Here is an 18,317-nt window from a genome sequence, read left to right as displayed (position 1 = left end):
AGGTCTTGCAACTGAATTGTGATCGCGTAAAGTGTGTGAGCTTTCAGGGATCACTGTTTTCAACATATAGCCAGAGAAACTAACGATTAGTTACAACAAAGAATTCAAACATCATCCCTAGAACTCAATGACTGGTGTTTCAAAACACGTAAAGGGCGGCACACGACCAAATCAAATCATTAATTTAACCGTGCCTTACTATGTTCCATGTTATGCGCAAGATATGGCTCTGCAAGTACTCATCCTGTCGTAGCCACCCTACACTGATACACGGCACCATCGGGGAGTTGTCAACAAAGCTTAAAGCGCATAGGGTAGAGGATGCGAAATTCAGGGAACCAATAGCAGACACTGCAAAGGCGGTCAACAAACTCATCCAGCTACTATCGTATCAGCGGTGATGGTCATTCACGTTGGCCAAGAAGAAACGGAGATTCCCGGTCCCGCGACCGTTTCGAAAAGGGCATCTCAAGCGCAGGCACAAAATGCACAGGGCTCGTATTCGGTCGCGCAACGAGCCGCACGACTTTGCAGTTTCCCCGAGTACGGGAGGCGCACTAGTCCAAGAAAGGAAAGTCAAGATTCGCACCAGGCCGTGGGCATGAACCTCTTCCAGATCATGGGGGATCGAAGCGCCGTCTGCTGGCGCCGACAAAGTTGCAATTGCAAGGAGCTTGATTGGGCGAATGGCCTTGCATGTGAATGGGAATTCGCGGGAGTCAAGGATGGGCAGAAATCATGCGAGTGAAGACGAACGGGTGAGGCTTGGAATGGATGCCGAAGGCGCGTCTAAGAGGAGAAGGAAGCCGAAAACGAAAAAGAGGGCGCAAGATTGATGGACGGCCACGCGGAAATGCGCGACGGGTTTAGAACAAGGGGGGAGGGGCACCAACTGACATTTGACCCAGTAGATCGGATTTGATAATCTGATACTTGGAGGCGAGGGTGATCTGCGCAGTAGTCCAGGGGTATTTTTCTAACTCGATCGCTGCCGCCTCCAAGCGCCGGTGAAGGAAAACCACACCACTTTCTCGCCAACTCTCACGTCCGGGAGAGCGCCGTCCCGAATGGAGCCTCTCAATCCAGTCGAGTTACACATCACTTGCTTGGATGGCCGGCAGTGCTCTGCGCGGATGAGATCCCAGGGTTCGGGTTGGAGATCCCTGTGGGAGAATGGGAAAATGTGTTGCCACCTACTCCATCCAGGATACGCTCAAATGTAAGAATCACCTGTTATGATGAAGGCAGAGCACGGCCAGCAACAAGGGCACGTAGGGGTCGAGGCATGAACGGGTTTGCTGTGCTCTTGAGCTGCGCAGCGAGTTCTGGATCAATTCGCGACGCCTCAAAGAGACGCTGTCTGGAGTTAGGAGTTGGTGATGGCGCCCGCTAAATTGACCTTGATTTTGATCTTCACCGCCTTCAATTGCACCTCCAGCTTGTTAAAGAGGCGTCATGTTCCCCCTCATGCTCGACCCCGGCAGAAAAAAAAAGCAGATACCAGGGGCCTCTGAATGGTCCGAGAGCACCTCAATTCATTCCTCAAAATTGCCGTCCAAGATCCTGGATATACGAAATCTGGAGCGGTGACGAGCCTCCGAAAACACATCTGAAAATCCCCCCTTGACGGTCCCTGGAACGCCGTCTCCCGTCACGTTTCGGCCGTTTTGACTGGTGCTCAGCCATGCAGGCTGGGCCCGGAAGCCGGAAGGGCAATTAGATAGTGGCCTCATTCTGGAACCATTTTCGCTGGCTCGCCCATCTGCCATCGAGTTTGCCGTTCCGTCATGCACGGGCCACACGATCCAGGGGTCCTTATGCTTTTGTGGAAGCCTTTGTTTGGGCTGTCAACGGCCCTGTTGGGGGCGAGGAGCACGTGTGAATCTCCCTTCTAGGCCTGTGTGTAACCAACCCAAGGGCCCGCCGCCCACCACTGGTACGTACCCCCGGGGATTGGATCTGCCCGGGCAATCGAGGAAATGATAAAACCTCCCCAACAGCCGCTCTGTTTTCTTCTCCCATCACCGCCCATCGCCGACACTTGTTCTACGAGCCGCCTTCCTCGACGACTCTTGGCTAAACTGGTATTTGCTGGTGACCTTTTCCCAGACCTCTCGGGCCTCTCTCCTTCCTGAATTTGTCCTTGCGCAATCCGGTGCTTCAAGTTTGCCTTTCACCATGGATGTGCTGTGAGTCTCCCCCTGATACTCTTGGCCACATGCGCCAATGCCTCCCACAAACATTCTCTGACCCCTTCCCTCACAGAAACACGACCATGAATTCGTTCAACCAGACGAAAGACTACTTTGTTGTCCTCGAAGAGGTTTCAAAGTACAATGTCCAGCTCAATATCCTCGAGAAGCTCTGGGCCGTATGTCGATCCGATTCCCTCTCGCCGCCGTGCGCCTAGACGAACGAGACTGACAATCTATTCAGGCCTGGTACCTTTGGATGCAGAACGACACCCTCGCGACCGGAATCATGAGCTTCGTCCTCCACGAGCTCGTCTACTTCGGCCGCTGCGTTCCTTACATGATCATGGACTTCATTCCCTTCTTCAACCGCTACAAGATCCAGTCTCAGAAGATTCCCACCCTGAAGGAACAATGGGACTGTGCCGCCATCGTCCTCGTTAGCCACTTTACCGCCGAGCTTCCTCAGATCTGGTTCTTCCACCCCATCGCCACCTACCTCGGCATGGACTACAACGTGCCCTTCCCTCCCGTCTGGAAGATGGCCTACCAGATCGCCATCTGCTTTATTATGGAGGATGCCTGGCACTACTGGTTCCACCGCGCCTTGCACTACGGCCCTCTTTACAAGGCCATCCACAAGATGCACCACACCTACTCCGCTCCTTTCGGTCTCGCCGCTGAGTACGCCTCCCCCATCGAAACCGCCCTCCTCGGTATTGGTGTCGTAGGCTGCCCCATCGTCCTCCTCAAGGTCACTGGCGAGCTTCACCTCTTCACCATGTACGTCTGGATCATCCTGCGACTCTTCCAGGCCATCGACGCCCACAGCGGCTACGACTTCCCCTGGAGCTTGCGCCACTTCCTCCCCTTCTGGGCTGGCGCTGAGCACCACGATCTTCACCACGAGAAGTTCATTGGCAACTACGCCTCCAGCTTCCGCTGGTGGGACTTCTGCCTGGACACCGAGGCCGGTGCCGAGGCTCACAAGCGCCGCCGCGAGAAGAAGCTGGCTGCCATCAAGGCCCAGAAGAAGGCCCAATAAACGGCTACAGAGGAAACCCTGGGAGGACGACACACTCTCGATTGCGGTGAATCGAGGCCGGCCGAGCCAGGAGCTTGACGAACTCAAAAGCAAGTGGAGGCTGTTGATCATGATGAAGATGTAGACCGTTTGCCCAGCGGGCACGCGTGGTCTGCGATTCGAGCATTCGCATGGCGTTTTGGGGATGTGGACTAAGAACGACTTTTTACGCTTGTATATACAGAAAATCATTATGCCCGGGAGAGGCTCTAGACTTATCTACTTAATAATCGACGTCGTTCGTTGAAATTAGAGCAATTTGCCTTGACTTGATGTCATCATATCTCACATACCCAGGTGTCATGATATCCAATACAGTCTCATGAGAGCTCGGCAAGGCGTTACAACTCGTCAGTGTCATGGACAATCTCCCCATTATTCTGCCTACACTATATGTACAAACCTCGCCGTTGTTTCATCGTACATACGCCATCCATCATTTACTCTTTGGCGTACAGCAGTCCCCTGCAGCACCAGCAGCCCGGTCAGCCAGCCCTCGGATCGCGCAGCTCTGCCCCTCCGCCTCGACCGCCGCCTCGGGCACTGGCTCCGGGGGCAGCTCGCCTAGCTGCGCGGCGAGAGTGTCACACTGGGCGGCCATGTCGATATCCTTGCCTGAGAGGCCGGCTGGGTTGTGGGTCGTCCAGCGGACAAAGGTGGTGTTGTAGACCTGGTTGATGGTTAGAGAGTGAACAAGAGAATGAGCGTAGGAGAGATATTCACATTAGACCACTCTGGGTGGTGGTTTTTAATCTTACATTGGAGTGCCACACCTGTCATGAAGTCCTGACGTCGAGTTAGTCGGTTTGTTCATATTTTCACAACCTCAAAACTTCTGCAAAACCCATACACAAAACCACTCAACAGTATTGAGAGGTTTATCAACTCACCCACGTCTTTGCGAAAGTCTTGAACTTGAATTGCCTCTCCAGCGCCGCACCATCCTTGGCAAGCGTCCAGCGCCCGCCGTCGGATGTGAGCAGAGCCTTGAGAGCTGGCGTGACGCTCGCGGCATCGGTGCCGGCAGAGAATCGTGGCTGGGCCATGGTTGAAGCTTGGCGGAGGAGACCGGGGAGACGGGTCGAGGGACGGAGAAGGGGCATTCTGGGGGAGGAGATGTGTTGCTGGCGGTGATGTAGAATATCGGGGTCGGCTGAGAGAAGGTTGGGTGAATGAGAGGCGGAAGAGGAGTGAGAGGCGAAGATTGAAAATACATTGTGCACCGGAAATTGTGGGTGGTGGGCCATGTACCGCCTAACATCTGATCATTACTCGTGTATCTTGGGGTCTATGGTTCGACTATAACCAAAACTTGATAGATTCATTACGCGGTTTTCAATGAGAACTATGTGGCGTTTCGATCCATATTTCGTGTTGTTTATAGACATCCGAGAACAGGTGCTGTATCTCTACCAAGGTACGTGGGGTGGGCCAGGTTATGAGAGGGTAAGGTACGGAGTTGATAGCTGTGGTCCTCGTACTGGTAGGTTTCCTACTGCCTCTCTCGGCTTTGAGCTTTACTGTATGCTTTGTTGAGGGGATTTTAAGCCTGGACGGGTGTCACGTCCTACGTAATGAAGAGGACTATCCTCTCATGACCATTTCGGTATTGGATGTGACTTACACAGCTACAACCCGAGGTTGACGAGAGACAAGCCACCGAAGTTTGAGTCTCGGGAATTATCCAAGCTAATTTAGCGTATTCATACCCAATCCCTTTTCGAAGACATTATCATTTATCTTGGACAACAGACCTGAGGCCTGGAGATGGGCGCCGTCCAAGGGTCCGGAAAGCTCGGGAGGAGCTCCGAGATCATTGGCCGAACCAAGCGAGGCGCCGGGCTCGCTGGTCCCAAGGCCTCGTGCGGGCTGGGGATGGCTGCAGGAAAGATTCCATGTTGGACATGAAGGCGTGCTTGCTTGGTGAAGCTCCGGGCATGGATGTTGTTGACCGAGTTTGGTCCGCGCCAAGCAAGCAGTCTGTCCACATGGTTACTGTAGCAGTTTGAACATTGAACGCTATGAAGGGGAATGTAGCGAGCTGAATCATCACGTGTGATCTCTGTTGGAGGTGGAATGAATATGTCTTGGTTGATGGTTCGCATACCTGCAGTGCTGAGGAGTCCAAAGCTTGCTTGTTCAGGGCTGGTGGGAGGCTCACTAGGTCACATTGCTGTAGATGGCGCGTCCAGCACTCTGAGAAGATCCCAATTCACACAATAATGAATTACAACGTCAACACCATTCACAGTTGCGACGATCAGCCAAGGACTTCCACATTGGGCATTCAGGGTTTCGTCCGCGTGAGTCCGTGGCTCTGCAAGCTTGGTGTCGGGAAAGGTGGCCCGAGCTCCTTCCTCTCCTTCTTCCCCCCACCATCGCTCCTTCTTGGCGCTGGGCACGGCCCATTTACATGATTTCACCCGCCTTCGCTGCTGACAAACCCTTTTCCCTGCTGCATCTACACCACTCCCCCTCCCCTCCTCATCAGTCAGCTTCCCATTTTGCGATTGCGAGAGCTCGACTCGTCGTCTGCGCGCCTGTTGTTGAACGCGCGCCGCCAAACTTCATCAGCAAAGAAAAGAGAAAAAAAGTCGGTGCCCGGTAAAGGCAAGAGGTGTCGGTTTTTGTTGCTCTTCTGGAACTAGCGTGTTGGTCTGCTACAAGTTTTCATTCAGTCTGTCGCTCAATCAATCAACCAGGCATCAGCGCCTGAAGCAACGCGTCTTTGTCGCTCCCCTCAGGTTGAAGCTTCACTAAAGCTCGCGGCTTTGCCTTGGAGACGAGAAGAAGCTACAATCTTAGTGGCCCCTGGGATTTCCTCGACAACTTGTCGCCTCGGTCATCATCGCATCACCACTCTGAAGAAAGAGATTGATTCCTGGCAACGGCTCTCAGCTCCGCGTACAGCAGTAACGGAGACGGCACCATCATTCAGCCTAGAAAGCTACTGTACGTGCAGCCGCAGCTACAAGCGATAACCTCCACCACCTAGGGCGGAGAGAAGCCCCATCCATCATCGACGGAGCCTGTCGACTGTCGCATCCCTCCATCCCCGGCCCAGCCACGCCATTTTCCGCCTGGATCACCCTCCTCTACGCATCCAGGTTACATAATCCCTCTTCGAACGTATCACCAGTCGCCGGCCTTCTCCCTCTTCGTCAGCGTCTTGCCCGCCCCTCGTAGTAATAATCATCGCGCCCACGCCGCCGCCCACGCCCACTTCCTGAATGCTGAGTCAGACTCTCTTCCCCCAGAGCTCAAGCATGCAGAACTCCTCAGCCAACGGCGCCAGTACTCAAGGTCAGTCAAGACAACTTCTCTTTCTTTTTTGTCTCTGTCTCTGTCGCTTCGCTTGATACCTACTCAGGCGCGTCCTGGTCCCTCGCTGTACACTCCTCCCTTCGTTGCACCCGCCACCCATCGTCATCTGTCCATCGCGACACTCATACAGCACCTTGCATCTTCCACTTGACATCATCCCTGTCGCGCCCTAGCGCACGTCAATAGTAGAGCTGGGAGAGCTTCATCTATCATCTCCTGTACATTCTGCTCCTCATCGCCGGCGTCGGTCTCCCGCTTCCTCCGATTTCCGATCCGCTTGCCCCTGGGCGCATTGGCTAACACCAGCACCCCTCTCCAGAGCAGCATCTGCGCGCACAGCTCGAACTCCTCAAGAATCACGACGCGACGTCACCTTCGTCGGCACCTCCTGGCGCTCGCGACCTCAGGAACCCGCCGCTGCAGCCTGCTCCTGCGCGGCCATCGAATGGATTCGACCACCTGGCCGCTCCTCAAGACGCTGTTCGGGCTATAGCCGCTAAAGGCGAGGCTGAAGCTCACATTCATCCTGAGCTCCGCGCCCGACCCAACCACGCGCCAACCGCAAACATGATGCCCATTGCGCCCCCGTCTGGACATAGTCCAGGCGCTACTGCTGGTCCTTCTGCCGCAGCCATTGCTCCCGCGCCGCAGATCCCTGGCCCGATAGACGAGATGCCAGGCGATGGCCGCAAGGCGAAGCGGGAGTTGTCCCAGTCAAAGCGCGCAGCCCAAAACCGAGCCGCTCAAGTAAGTGGAACGAATCGCGAACTGTAGATCCGCTGTATTAATTGGGTTTGTTTAGAGAGCTTTCCGACAGCGCAAGGAGGGATACATCAAGAAGCTCGAGCAACAAGTTCGCGACTACATGGAGATGGAACAGTCCTTCAAGACTATGCAGTCAGAGAATTATGCCCTTCGCGAATATGTCATCCACCTGCAATCACGACTGCTGGATGTTCACGGCGAATTCCCCCCACCTCCACCTAATGTCAACCTTCAACCGGCGCCACCAACTTCGGGACCCGCGCCGAGCGTTCCTGAGCCGGCACCTAATAATCCTGCCGTGGGAACACCTCTCGAGGCCGTCGCGCAGGCCGTCGCCGGCCTTGCGGCTCAGGAGCAGATGGCTGAGCGACAGTACACGGGTAATCAATTCAAGCCTGAACCCGCCGCCGAGGACACGCGGACAGCGGAGGAGATCAACAGACAACTACAACAACCCGAGGAGCCTGCACAACAACCCGCGGCTTGACCGCAAATGATATCCATCTGACTGTTGGAAGACGTTATTTTTATCACGGCGTTGAGGATGCGATTGTGGTGACCAATGTTATGTTATATAGGAGAGCGGCGTTTCGGCTCCTTTGATGCTATTACAACCAAGACCCCCATGTACGGAGTTTCCGTACGGAGCCTACAAATCTCGCGGTAATGTTAACCGTGCCGTTTCTACCCTTTACAGGTCTTGGGGAATCTGAATGATTCCAACAGGACCGGGGTGCTCACCGGCTGGGCTGGCCGAGCTGATATTGGAACAAGGGGGAGGTGATTTGCAGAAGGGCGTATTGTGTTTGTGTTTTCAAGACTTTCAGACAGTGCTTGCAATAAATCACCCAAGTTAGGGTTAAGCTGAGCCAGAGCTTTTGAAAGACATTGTTCCATGATTAACGCAACCTGAAGCTAATAAGTTGACAACCTGATCTACCGTACATGAACCCACCCGCTTTTGACTCCATGCCCCCATCAACACTGCCGAATCTACACGTACGAGTTGCCCATGTCGTGTTCCTAGGAGAGTCAGTGGTGATTCGGGTCGAGCTTGGTTGGTCAGCCGTACCTTGATATATTCCGCCCCCTTTTCTTGATACTCCTCCCTTGAGATCTTGGCCGTCTTCCATGCTGGGCTTCCCGCCCAGCCAGCAGCGCCCTTCCAGGCATCCAGCAGGGCATCCTCAGCACGACGCACAGTCAGCGGGGCGTCAGCGGGTAAGAGGGCGCGCAGACCGTCGCGCACGCGGTCATCAAAGTTGCGGAACAGGGTGTTGCCGCCAGTGAGGAAAACGTCGCGGAGGAAGTCGTCGCGGTTGGGCATACCACCGAGACGCTGGTTGAGGATGTCGCCGGCGATCTCGACGATGCCTGATTGGTCGACGCCGGCGATGGAAGGGCGGAAGACGACCTCAGGGACACGGATGCGCTCGACGTTGAGGTGGATCTGGTTGAGCTCGGCCTGAGAGGCAGGGTCGAAGGGGCGGGGACCGCGGGCGAAGGCGTGGAGGAGAGACTTGGACCAGTCGGACTGTGCCTCATGGGTGTGCTCATAGTCAAAGTCTGGATCGTAGCGGAGGAGGTCCTGCTCGAGGGACTTGAGGGTCGAGTGAAGGTCCTCCTCCTCCTGCTCGTCATCGCTGTTGTCACCCACAGCGATCTGACGGTATACACCCCAATCGTCGTCGTTGGCGCCAAAGTTATCGTCGTCACCTCCACGCCGTCGCTTCTTGGTCGGGTTGTCGGAGGCCAGGTTGGCGATGCTCTTCATGCGGATCTGCGACGCAAGGGACTTGCGGTTTCCAAGATCCTGCTTAAGGCGCTCCCGTTCCTTCATCTTCTGGAGCGTGTTGGCGCGCCTCTGCCGCTTCTCGTCGAGCCAGCTCTCGAGGTCGTTCTGGCGTCGCTCCTGGTCTAGACGCTCCTCCTCGGCGGCGCGCGCCTTTTCGGCCTCCTTTTCAGCCTTGGCGCGAGCTCGAGCCTCGTGGTTGGACTTTAGCAGACGCTGCTGACGCTTCTGCTTGATCTGAGCCTCGTCGAGCTGGTCGTCGGGGATGTCGAGGAGATCAAAGTTGGGTTGCTCCTGTTCCTCCTCAGGGTCACCACCAACATCCTTGGTCCGGGCCTTCTTGATGGCCTTTTCCAACTCCTTCATGATCTTCTCCAGATGTGCCTCATCCTTGATGTCGTTGCTGTCGAGAAGGCGACGGGTCTCCTTCTTGGTCTGGTCTGTGATGCGCCTCTGGAGGTCCTTGTAATATTCTAAATCTTGCTCCTTCTTCATCAGCTTTTCCAGGCGCATCTTCGCAGCCTGCTCTTGGAGTCTCCGTCCACTCTCCTTCTTGCGCTCCGCTATCCGGGCCAGCTCCTCCTCGCTCTTCTGAACAATCACCTCTTCAGTGTAAGGATATTGGATGACAATATCGCGGTCTTCTAGACCTGTCCAGTCAAGGTACCCCTTTAGCTCGTTGTCGTAATCCTTGGAGACGTAGCCGTGATCACGCAGCATGTGTTCTGCTTGTGAGACGTTTAGCTTGCCAGCAAAGGCCGGGTATTTTAGTCGGATGAGTTTGAGAAGATATTCGGCATTGTGGTAGCCTCCCCAATTCAGCCGTGTCGCCTGGCCGAGCAAAGCCTTGGAGTTGTAGACTGGAATTACGTGGGTCGAGGTGTATGATGATGAGACCACTAGACCGGTCTTGCCCTTGTTGTGTCGATACGAGAAGAGAGAATCGATTCCGTACGCCAGTGAAGGTGCGCCGTAGCACTCGAAGATGATCTCGGTCATGGCTTGAAGACAAAGGGTTAGCATGCGGCGCGCGCGACAGGCGATTCGACCTACATTTCCTCGAGTACGGCAAGTTTGCGACGGCCTCTGTCATGACGATGGGAACCTCAATACCGCCGTCCGCCTCGTTCATTCCGAGTTTGAGAAAGATGTAGTCCAGCACATGCTCCATCACGTCCCAGTTGCTGACGATTCCGGTGCCGGCCTCGAAGGCGCCTCGAATGTGTCCTCGCGCGGTCGTGTCGGCGTAGCAGTCGGAGCCAGCAAAGGAAAACGTCTTGCCGAGCTTTCGGTCGCGATACTTGGCCATGATGGGAGGGATGCTGAATCTCGGCTTCGAATCGAAGGACCAGCCGGCGCGCACGGCGGAGGATCCTGAACACCCTGTGTTAGCTCCTGGCTCGCCGCACGCCCTCGCGCAGGAGGCTCACCATTATCGATCACGATGGCCGCGCTGCCAGGATGTTGTAGCGCGCGCCTTCGTCCATCGCTCTGAGGCTCGATGTAGTTCTCGAAGCGCGTCTCTTTGACGGGGAAGATCTTGGCGGGAGGATACGTTTTCGGCTCGGGCGCCTTGATGGCAGGCTCGTCGATGGCAGAGGGAGCCATGGTTGTGGAAGTCTATGGCGGATTACAAGAGGGGGTTGGAAATCATGATGGGGAGAGAAAAGAAATGGGGATATTCGACACGAATTAAATTCGGTGGCCAATTGGTGTAAGCTTGCGAGATGTTGGAGCTTGGAGAGAAGCAAGGCAAGGTAAAGGGTGCGAGGCTGCAAGGCTGATGAGGGACGTGACATGCCGCAACTCGGGATCCACTAACTTAACGCGATGAACGCCACGGTTCAGGGCAACCAGCGACATTAACGAGAGTGTTTAAGGCAAGTTTTAAGGATTAGGATGTTATTTATCCCGCTATTCAAGTTGCGTATCAATAAAAATGAGATATTTGACGGGATTCGTATCGACATCTATCCTTCTGCCATGTAGTTGCACCAGTTGATAGGCGCAGCGTCCCGCCTCCAAGTATCACCAGGTTTCAGTCGGTAACCTCTGGTATCTCGCCTATCATCGCCAGGGTGGATATGCCTTTCCATAGGCAACAATTACCATCTGGTCGTGCAGGGAGACTCAGGTCTATTCCCTTATCATGATTTCGTTCATTCGTTCAAAACGGCATCCATGGTAAACACCAACCGCCGTATGTCTAACAACCCTCACGCGAGTCTCAGTTCGGAGGCTTCAAGTTATCCGTGGCTGCCAAATAGTGAGAAAACCCCTTTTCAAATTGAAAGACAGGAATGCCTACCCTCAAGATGAAATAGAACATTAGACTGGTAGTTCTTAAACATTTGAGCTACCAGCTCCACGTTCATGTTTTGGATGTTGATGTCCTATGGGTATTCGTCAGCCCAGAACGTTGCGGTCAAAGGGGTTGCCAATTTTACCTGAAGGCTCTTGTTCATAACAACGACAGCTTCATTGAGCTTCTCCTGCAAGCCGTTAGCTCCCTCGTATTCTAAGCCTGGATCCGTCACTACCCACCACATTGGTGATGATGCGGGACAAGAGGAGGTTCTGCTGATGCTCATGTGGGCTCTCCTGGAATTACTCGTAAGTCCAGAGTCGTAATTATATATGCATTTCGCAACAGTCAATGTGGGAGCCTTACCATTTTTGCAAATTGTGTAGTCTACAAGTGTTGATGTCTTGACCGAGTGTTATGCCGTGGGGCTCTTGTTTACTTCGCCCTCCTTGGGCATTCGTCTTAGCGCAACTTCTCCCCATCAACACCCCGGCCGATTTCAGGAACGCGGTGAAACGCGGCAGAATCTGGAGGTCCGACCAGCTCGTGAGCTATCACGCCTGCCGTTGTTCAACACCGACACACAATATCCTCGCCATTCAATCCTCAGCAACATTCCAACTTTTAATCAAGTTCTATCGCAATCTCATCGAATATCATCCGCCAGGAATAGGCGAAAATGGCCGCCCCTACCGAGGCGCAGATCGCCCATCAGCAGCTCATCGAGAAGCTCGACATCCATTCAACCCACAAGAAGTTTCGCAGCTCAACCTGGAAGCCGAACCAGCGTCGAAACAAGAATCTGAAGGCCATCGTCGGCGATGCCTCGCGACGGGAAGCTTCAGCGATGGGCACGCCCATGGATGTTAGCGGCAACGCGACCCCGGCCGACGATGGCCTCTCGACCAGCGGCACCTCAACACCTGCCACCGAGAACGGCAAAGAGCCCCCGAACCTCGCCCAGGCGTCGCGCAGCCTTTCGAAGCTCGTCCTCGAGAAGAGCCTCAAGCCTACGGGTGGCCCTGTCTCGGCTCCCACTGCTACGTACACAAACATCGAGTCAGCGCCGTCTCTGGCGCACAACAAACACTACTGTGATGTGACGGGATTGCCAGCGCCCTACCTCGACCCCAAGACGCGACTGAGGTATCACAACAAGGAGATCTTTGGTCTCATCAGAACTCTACCTCAGGGTGCTGCAGAACAATTCCTCGAGGCCCGTGGTGCTCACACGGTTCTGAAATGAGCGTGGACTCTTAACATTATACACCTAATTAAAGCGATGATTTTTACATAATCCAAGAGAGGGCGGATGGATAGTCGAGCTCGGCAAGGAACTACAAGGCACACACACTACGCAAAGAATAGCTAGAGACACATACGAGTGTCGGACCAACAAAGTCAAGCCCCAACTATGCACCCAAGGCCTCTCGGCCAAGGGATGGCAATTGACGCTCCGGCTTAATCGTGATCGCGGTTGCTCTCCGCCTAGGTCGACAAACTACCGAGAACGTATGGGGAAGAGACGTGTCTCAGTTGCCAGGGCGAAGAACGCCGCTGGCCGTCGCGGCAGGTTGTACAGAAAGGAGGGATGCAAGGGCAGCTCCATCTGTTGTGTTGATTGATGGTTCCATCCAGGGTGAAGAAGTTCAGACAATAGAACATGTGTTGGGTTTTGCTTGTAGAACCTCCATTCTTGCTGTATCCCTTACCGTGAAGAGATCCCCTATGCGGTTAATCGTATCGGAATCGCCGCGGGATCAAACGAGATGGTCGTGTGAGCCATGATCATTTCGAGAATGTGAGAATGCAAGGTGAAGAAGCAAAGTCTCGTAAAACTCGCAGCGAAATTTCAACTGAAGCCTGCACCCACCCACCTCGGCCACGGCAGCCAATCGCCACCCTCCCATTCCAGGGGGCCACATCTCCCCTAGCCCTCTTGGGCAGGGCCCTGTCCATCAGCATTTGAGCCCCAAACGCTCAGAGGACTTTATGCGCCCCTGGGACGGAAGGGAAGGGAAGGGACCTCTGGTGGGTGGCTGCTGCGTGTCCTTGAGGGCGGCGAGAGCTGATAAAGGCAGGAACCACGTGTAGCAAAAACGAAACATCGACCTTGGTGTAATCTTGCATCCAGCTTCGCCCTGCAACCAATTCCTCTCCTCGCAACAAGTCCAGTCTCGCGCAGTTATTCCCGATCGTTGTTATCCCCCAGTCTTTGCCTCCATCCATATTTTGACCAGCAAAGCTATACCAAACCAAACCGCCCAACATGTCGATGTGGATGTCAGACAGCCAAAGTACGTCTGTGCCTTCCTGTGCCTGCACGCGCCCTCGCGACCATCTTCCTATTCGGACCCTGAGTTGCATTGGACCACCGCGCATGGACAAGTCGAGGAGGACTAGCAATGCTAACTGCTGTCACTAGAAATTGGAGTTGTCTTCTGCTCTGGCGGTAGGTATGCGCTCGCGCAGAGCTTCGGCGCATAGCGAGCCATGATGGCTGATGACTTGTCATGCAGGAGGCTTCTTCCTCATCGGAGGTGTGATGCTGTTCTTTGATAGAGCCATGTGAGTCTCATCCAGTTTTTCCGAGTACCCGTCGTCCTGTTGTTGACGATGCTGACTGCTTACAGGCTTGCCATGGGAAATGTACGACTCCCTCCCTCCCTTTCCTCGATCCCCACGAACCAACGAGCGATGCAAGAACCCGAAGCTAACATGTCCCCCACACGAATAGATCCTTTTCCTCATCGGCTTGACAATCATCATCGGACCTCAAAAGACACTCCTCTTCTTTGCTCGAAAGCAAAAGGCTAAGGGCACCGCCGCCTTCTTCCTCGGCTTGATCCTTATTCTCATGAAATGGACCTTTATCGGCTTCCTCGTCGAGGCGTACGGCATAATCATCCTGTTTGGAGACTTCCTCGGTACGATTGCTAGCTTCGCGCGTGGCCTGCCCGTCGTAGGGCCCTATATCGGAATGCTCGTCGACAGGATTGGTCTTGGTCGACGCAACGCCGAGCTTCCTGTCTAGGTGGTTTAAGTCGGTTCTTCCAGGGAATACAGATTTGTGACGAAACGAGTCCATGTTCAAGAGGCCCAGGAGCTTGTGGGGAGTCGCATTGATTTGGTAGAGTGCCAGAGGCGGAGTTCAGGGAGGAGCATATTGGCTTGGAATCCCGGCATCGGCGTTTATGAAAGGAATATGTCACGAGTACATTGGGAGGGACAAAAGCACTGTATATTACCTTGTCTGCTTGAACCGGCGGAGCAGTTTGGCGTAACAGCGAATACAGTCAGTTGGACATTTCAGTTCACCATGCTGAACAAGACTTGTATGGGAAGATTTGGAGGGCACTTGGATTGCCTATATGCAGAATCGTTGTAGAAACAAATTCGTTTGGACGATTCCTGGCCAAACAAAGAAAATGTCCTCCTCGCCGGTCGACGCTCGGGCTCACCGCCCAGTGCTTTAAAACAAAAGCCCTCCTCTCAACACCAGCTCGTCACAGCTGCGATGCCTATCCGGGCCGCGGGTAGACAGCGTTCTTGGCGCTCCCTAAGGGGATCCCATCCCGTACTCGCGAATATTTAGTAACCCTGGCCGATCAGGTAGTCGGCGAGGGCCTCGACGGTGCTGGTGGCGTTGCCGGCAACCTGGGCCTCGCCGTGGTGGCCGACGACGATGGCCTGGGTGGTCTTGGCAACTGCGACGCCGAGGCGGCCCTGTTGGAGTCAGATGTTAGCATATGCGGTGAGGGATGGCTATGGAGAGAGCTCTCGTGGGGCTCGGTATCCGTACCGCTCGGGCGTAGAGACTCCGGCCCTCAACTCGGGTCAAGACGTATCGCTCGCCGCCGATGTACAGACCCTCACCAAAGGCCTTGTCGATGGCGGCCTGGTCTCCGCTGACAATGTTGGAGATGGCCTTCATCTCCTCGGGCTTGAGCTGTAGGTGGGAAGAGTCAGTACGGACTCGGACAAAGACGGCGTATATAGCATCAGAGGACCGTCCGGCTGTAGGACGAGGTTCTGTACCTGAAAGTCGGAGGAAGAGGCCCAGGCGCTGTCACCAGCAGCGCTGACGATGGCGCCCTTGTCGATGTGACCGGTGGCGACGAGGCTGTTGTGTTGATAGAGGTCAGCATCGGCTCGGTACTCGGTCGGGATCAAGACGGCTGGAGGCCGCGGTCATGACTGAGGATTAGGTGTAGAATTACCTAGTGTCGACGTATGCTATATCGGCGAGAAAGCCGTCACGTCAGCTTTCTTGAAAACCTCAAAAATGTGCACTTCAAGGTGGGGTTATCCAGAGGCGGTGATGAGGGAACCAGACGATGGAGGGGGAGGGGGAGGGGAAAAGGTGGGATGGGGGATGATTACTGACCTTGCCACGACATGGTGATGGAAGAGGACTGAAGAGAGCAAAAAGAAGAAGAGGCTATAGGCGGGGATGCTGAAAAGTACAAGGAGGACGACGGGAGGCCCAAGATCGGAGGAGGTTCAAGTTGCGGCGCGAGGTTTTGAAGGTTTGGAGGTTTGGCGGGGGAGGTCGAGTTGGGGCCTTTGGCCGTCCGACGACTGGACTGGATGTTGTGATTCTCTGGAGCTTTCCATTTGCCCCTCCACTCTAGGCTCCGTCCGTCCCCGCCAAAAAATTGTTACTGACTGAGCTGCTGCTGCTGCTGCTGCTGCCCAGCCAGCAGCCCAGCAAGGGCGTCCTCTGCAGTGAGGCAAGGTATTTTTGGGCCGTGAGGGTGATGACCCCCCGCTAATGGGTAGATCTACCAGGACATGCGGTGTAGGAGCGGTGTCGGTTAATGTACCGTCGACTTGCTGCGACTCAACGGTTCCCAAGCCAGCCGGCATGATCAGCGCGCCTTGCTTCATGTCACGCATTTTGCATGTTGCCATTGTCGAAGCTGGGCTTGTGATTGTGTGACGTGTGATCCAGGCACGCATTGTTTACTCAGCTTTTTTTCTACTCTGCTTAGATGCTTTACATTGGACGTCCCTTTGCGAGGCTGTGCGTTGCAGCACACACAAAGTAAGCTTACTCTGAAGCTCGTGATGGACAAGAGACAGAGACAACCCTCATTTCATCATCCGACGTCACTGGGAGGGGCTGCAGCTTTGGTGTTGGCGCCAGAGGCACGGGAAGCTCGTACGGGCCGCTGGTACAGACGGAAACATCCGCCAGGAGTTCAAGGCTAGAATTCTAATAGCATCGCGTTGTGCCAAGGACTCTATCTTGAGCTTCGAGTCAGAAGAAACTTGAGAGGAATAAGGCCGAATCTGACGAGAACATTACGATGATGTGACACTCTCAAGACTCTCAACATGCGCCTCGGTTTCGTCGTTCGGCGAAACAACGATTGTGGCGGCCTGTTTCCAATAATGGCTACAATGTTGAGAGAGAAAAGCAACTTGGAAACAAAAGATGTGAGGATGGCAACCAACTCGTTGCCTGATCCCTAACAAGACTCCATCGTCTGACGTGTCCTGGCCGTTGTTAAAATGAAGAGTCCATTCGGCAATACTACCGAACTTTAATCATAAGAGGGCAGCATTGGCTCTCCTCGGATACCTGGTGGACGAGCACAGGCCGACTTTTTATTACCGCCTGAGTTTACCGGTGCTCTTTGTCCCTGTGCAATGCATGCCAACTATGATCTCTACAATAATTATCGACAGGCCCGGCTCTTTAAAGTCGGACCAAGCACAACAGCCGCTTACTTAGACAACGAGGATCCTAGGATGTTTCACGTCTTATGTCGTCTGTTAAGAACAATAGCATTGCCGGTATTGCCCAGGAGCGGGTATTGGCCGGAGTGAAACAGATTGCTGCCCTGTCTTGGGTAGCCTTCGCATCAACGGCGAGCGGTTCCGAGGCCCGACGCCTTGAATGCTACTCTGTTGAAGATCGCTCACGAGCCTCAGGGCTGGTCTCCCCCGGGGTGAACGCCTCTGGCCCGTGTGAGGGAGGCCTTAGAGAAAGGACCCCTGGAAATTGGCAATCTGAGACGCGTCACAGAAATCCCGGTCGACTTGGTGGTGGGCAACATGAAACAGAGCAGACAGAGCCCCTGAGGTCCTTGGGTTGATGAGGGAGAGGCGAATGATGAACCTAGCGATCCAATGACGAACGACGGATGCGCTATTATTCCTGAGCTTCCCTTTTCGGGACCTTGGGGACTCACGAGGGCCTGATCTGAGGGGGATAGCTTCAACTTGACCGTCAGCCCTATTCGAAGCGCTAGCCTGGTGATTGCTCCCCCCGTGTAAGTGAGATGAAGGACGGGTGCAGCTCTGGGCGACGCCGGCGAGGCCGGTCTTTACGAGCCGCGCGGGAGCAGCTTGACCATGTGCGCCACCTGAACTTCTAGAAGAACGGGAACCGCTTGTTCTACATAGCGTAGCGTAGCATATTGTTTTGTCCAGCCAAACCGTTGGAAACAACGGGGTCGCGTGTGCGGCCTGGCCCTGTGGCTGACCGGCAGAAGAAGAGCAGGTTTTCTGCGGCTGTTTTGGATCGGTGGTTTGCTTTTTTCCCTGAGACTAGTTCCTGCTTGTGAAGGGGTGGGTTTGGGGGGAACATTTTGGCGCGCGTTCCTCCAATTTAAAATCAACCACCCGGCTGTCGCAGAAGAGACAGAGAGAAGGTATTTTGACTACCGAACATGAGACCCAAGCTTTGCCCAGCGCCGCGTAGTCGCATGCATTCATCAACTGCGACGTGTGCGCCCCAGAATGGTTCCAGAACCTTTTGAGTTGTGATCCAATGCCAGCATTTGCCCTGTTGCGGTGTGAGGTCAAGTGCCGTCCATGGTCAGGACAGGGATCGTGAGTGACCGA

The 18,317-nt window shown here is 54.5% G+C and overlaps 7 protein-coding genes across 7 annotated transcripts; 4 read left to right on the top strand and 3 right to left on the bottom strand.

The window, feature by feature from the left end:
• Positions 1-2,178: 2,178 nt before the first annotated feature.
• Positions 2,179-3,237, top strand: MRS44_006258 (uncharacterized protein; the record flags this gene model as incomplete). Its single annotated transcript, XM_046273364.1, has 3 exons — positions 2,179-2,189; positions 2,266-2,371; positions 2,437-3,237. The coding sequence occupies 3 exons, from the start codon at positions 2,179-2,181 to the stop codon at positions 3,235-3,237; spliced, it is 918 nt and encodes a 305-aa protein (XP_046140153.1).
• A 475-nt stretch (positions 3,238-3,712) lies between these two features.
• MRS44_006257 (uncharacterized protein) lies at positions 3,713-4,379 on the bottom strand (the record flags this gene model as incomplete). The annotated part of the gene is made up of 2 exons (XM_065621700.1): positions 3,713-3,946; positions 4,167-4,379. 2 exons carry the CDS (start codon positions 4,377-4,379, stop codon positions 3,713-3,715), a joined length of 447 nt encoding a protein of 148 aa, XP_065477772.1.
• Positions 4,380-6,542: 2,163 nt separating this feature from the next.
• On the top strand, positions 6,543-7,852 carry MRS44_006256 (uncharacterized protein; the record flags this gene model as incomplete). The annotated part of the gene is made up of 3 exons (XM_046280543.1): positions 6,543-6,579; positions 6,920-7,347; positions 7,403-7,852. 3 exons carry the CDS (start codon positions 6,543-6,545, stop codon positions 7,850-7,852), a joined length of 915 nt encoding a protein of 304 aa, XP_046140155.1.
• Positions 7,853-8,358: 506 nt separating this feature from the next.
• On the bottom strand, positions 8,359-10,765 carry MRS44_006255 (uncharacterized protein; the record flags this gene model as incomplete). Its single annotated transcript, XM_046274654.2, has 4 exons — positions 8,359-8,388; positions 8,438-10,158; positions 10,211-10,531; positions 10,588-10,765. The coding sequence occupies 4 exons, from the start codon at positions 10,763-10,765 to the stop codon at positions 8,359-8,361; spliced, it is 2,250 nt and encodes a 749-aa protein (XP_046140156.1).
• Positions 10,766-12,141: 1,376 nt separating this feature from the next.
• MRS44_006254 (uncharacterized protein) lies at positions 12,142-12,708 on the top strand (the record flags this gene model as incomplete). The annotated part of the gene is made up of 1 exon (XM_046280544.1): positions 12,142-12,708. The coding sequence occupies one exon, from the start codon at positions 12,142-12,144 to the stop codon at positions 12,706-12,708; it is 567 nt and encodes a 188-aa protein (XP_046140158.1).
• A 1,023-nt stretch (positions 12,709-13,731) lies between these two features.
• On the top strand, positions 13,732-14,496 carry MRS44_006253 (uncharacterized protein; the record flags this gene model as incomplete). Its single annotated transcript, XM_046274655.2, has 5 exons — positions 13,732-13,759; positions 13,888-13,914; positions 13,982-14,030; positions 14,096-14,111; positions 14,200-14,496. 5 exons carry the CDS (start codon positions 13,732-13,734, stop codon positions 14,494-14,496), a joined length of 417 nt encoding a protein of 138 aa, XP_046140159.1.
• Positions 14,497-15,053: 557 nt separating this feature from the next.
• MRS44_006252 (uncharacterized protein) lies at positions 15,054-16,361 on the bottom strand (the record flags this gene model as incomplete). The annotated part of the gene is made up of 4 exons (XM_065621699.1): positions 15,054-15,188; positions 15,265-15,411; positions 15,501-15,585; positions 16,132-16,361. 4 exons carry the CDS (start codon positions 16,359-16,361, stop codon positions 15,054-15,056), a joined length of 597 nt encoding a protein of 198 aa, XP_065477771.1.
• Between the last annotated feature and the right edge of the window lie 1,956 nt (positions 16,362-18,317).

The sequence above is a fragment of the Fusarium solani genome (genome assembly GCF_023522795.1).
Source record: "Fusarium solani strain SB1 chromosome Unknown bctg00000003_1, whole genome shotgun sequence".
In the NCBI taxonomy this organism is placed as follows: Eukaryota; Fungi; Ascomycota; class Sordariomycetes; order Hypocreales; family Nectriaceae; genus Fusarium; species Fusarium solani.
The sequence above is the reverse complement of the archived record's forward strand: the minus strand, read 5'-3'. Positions and strand labels throughout refer to the sequence as shown.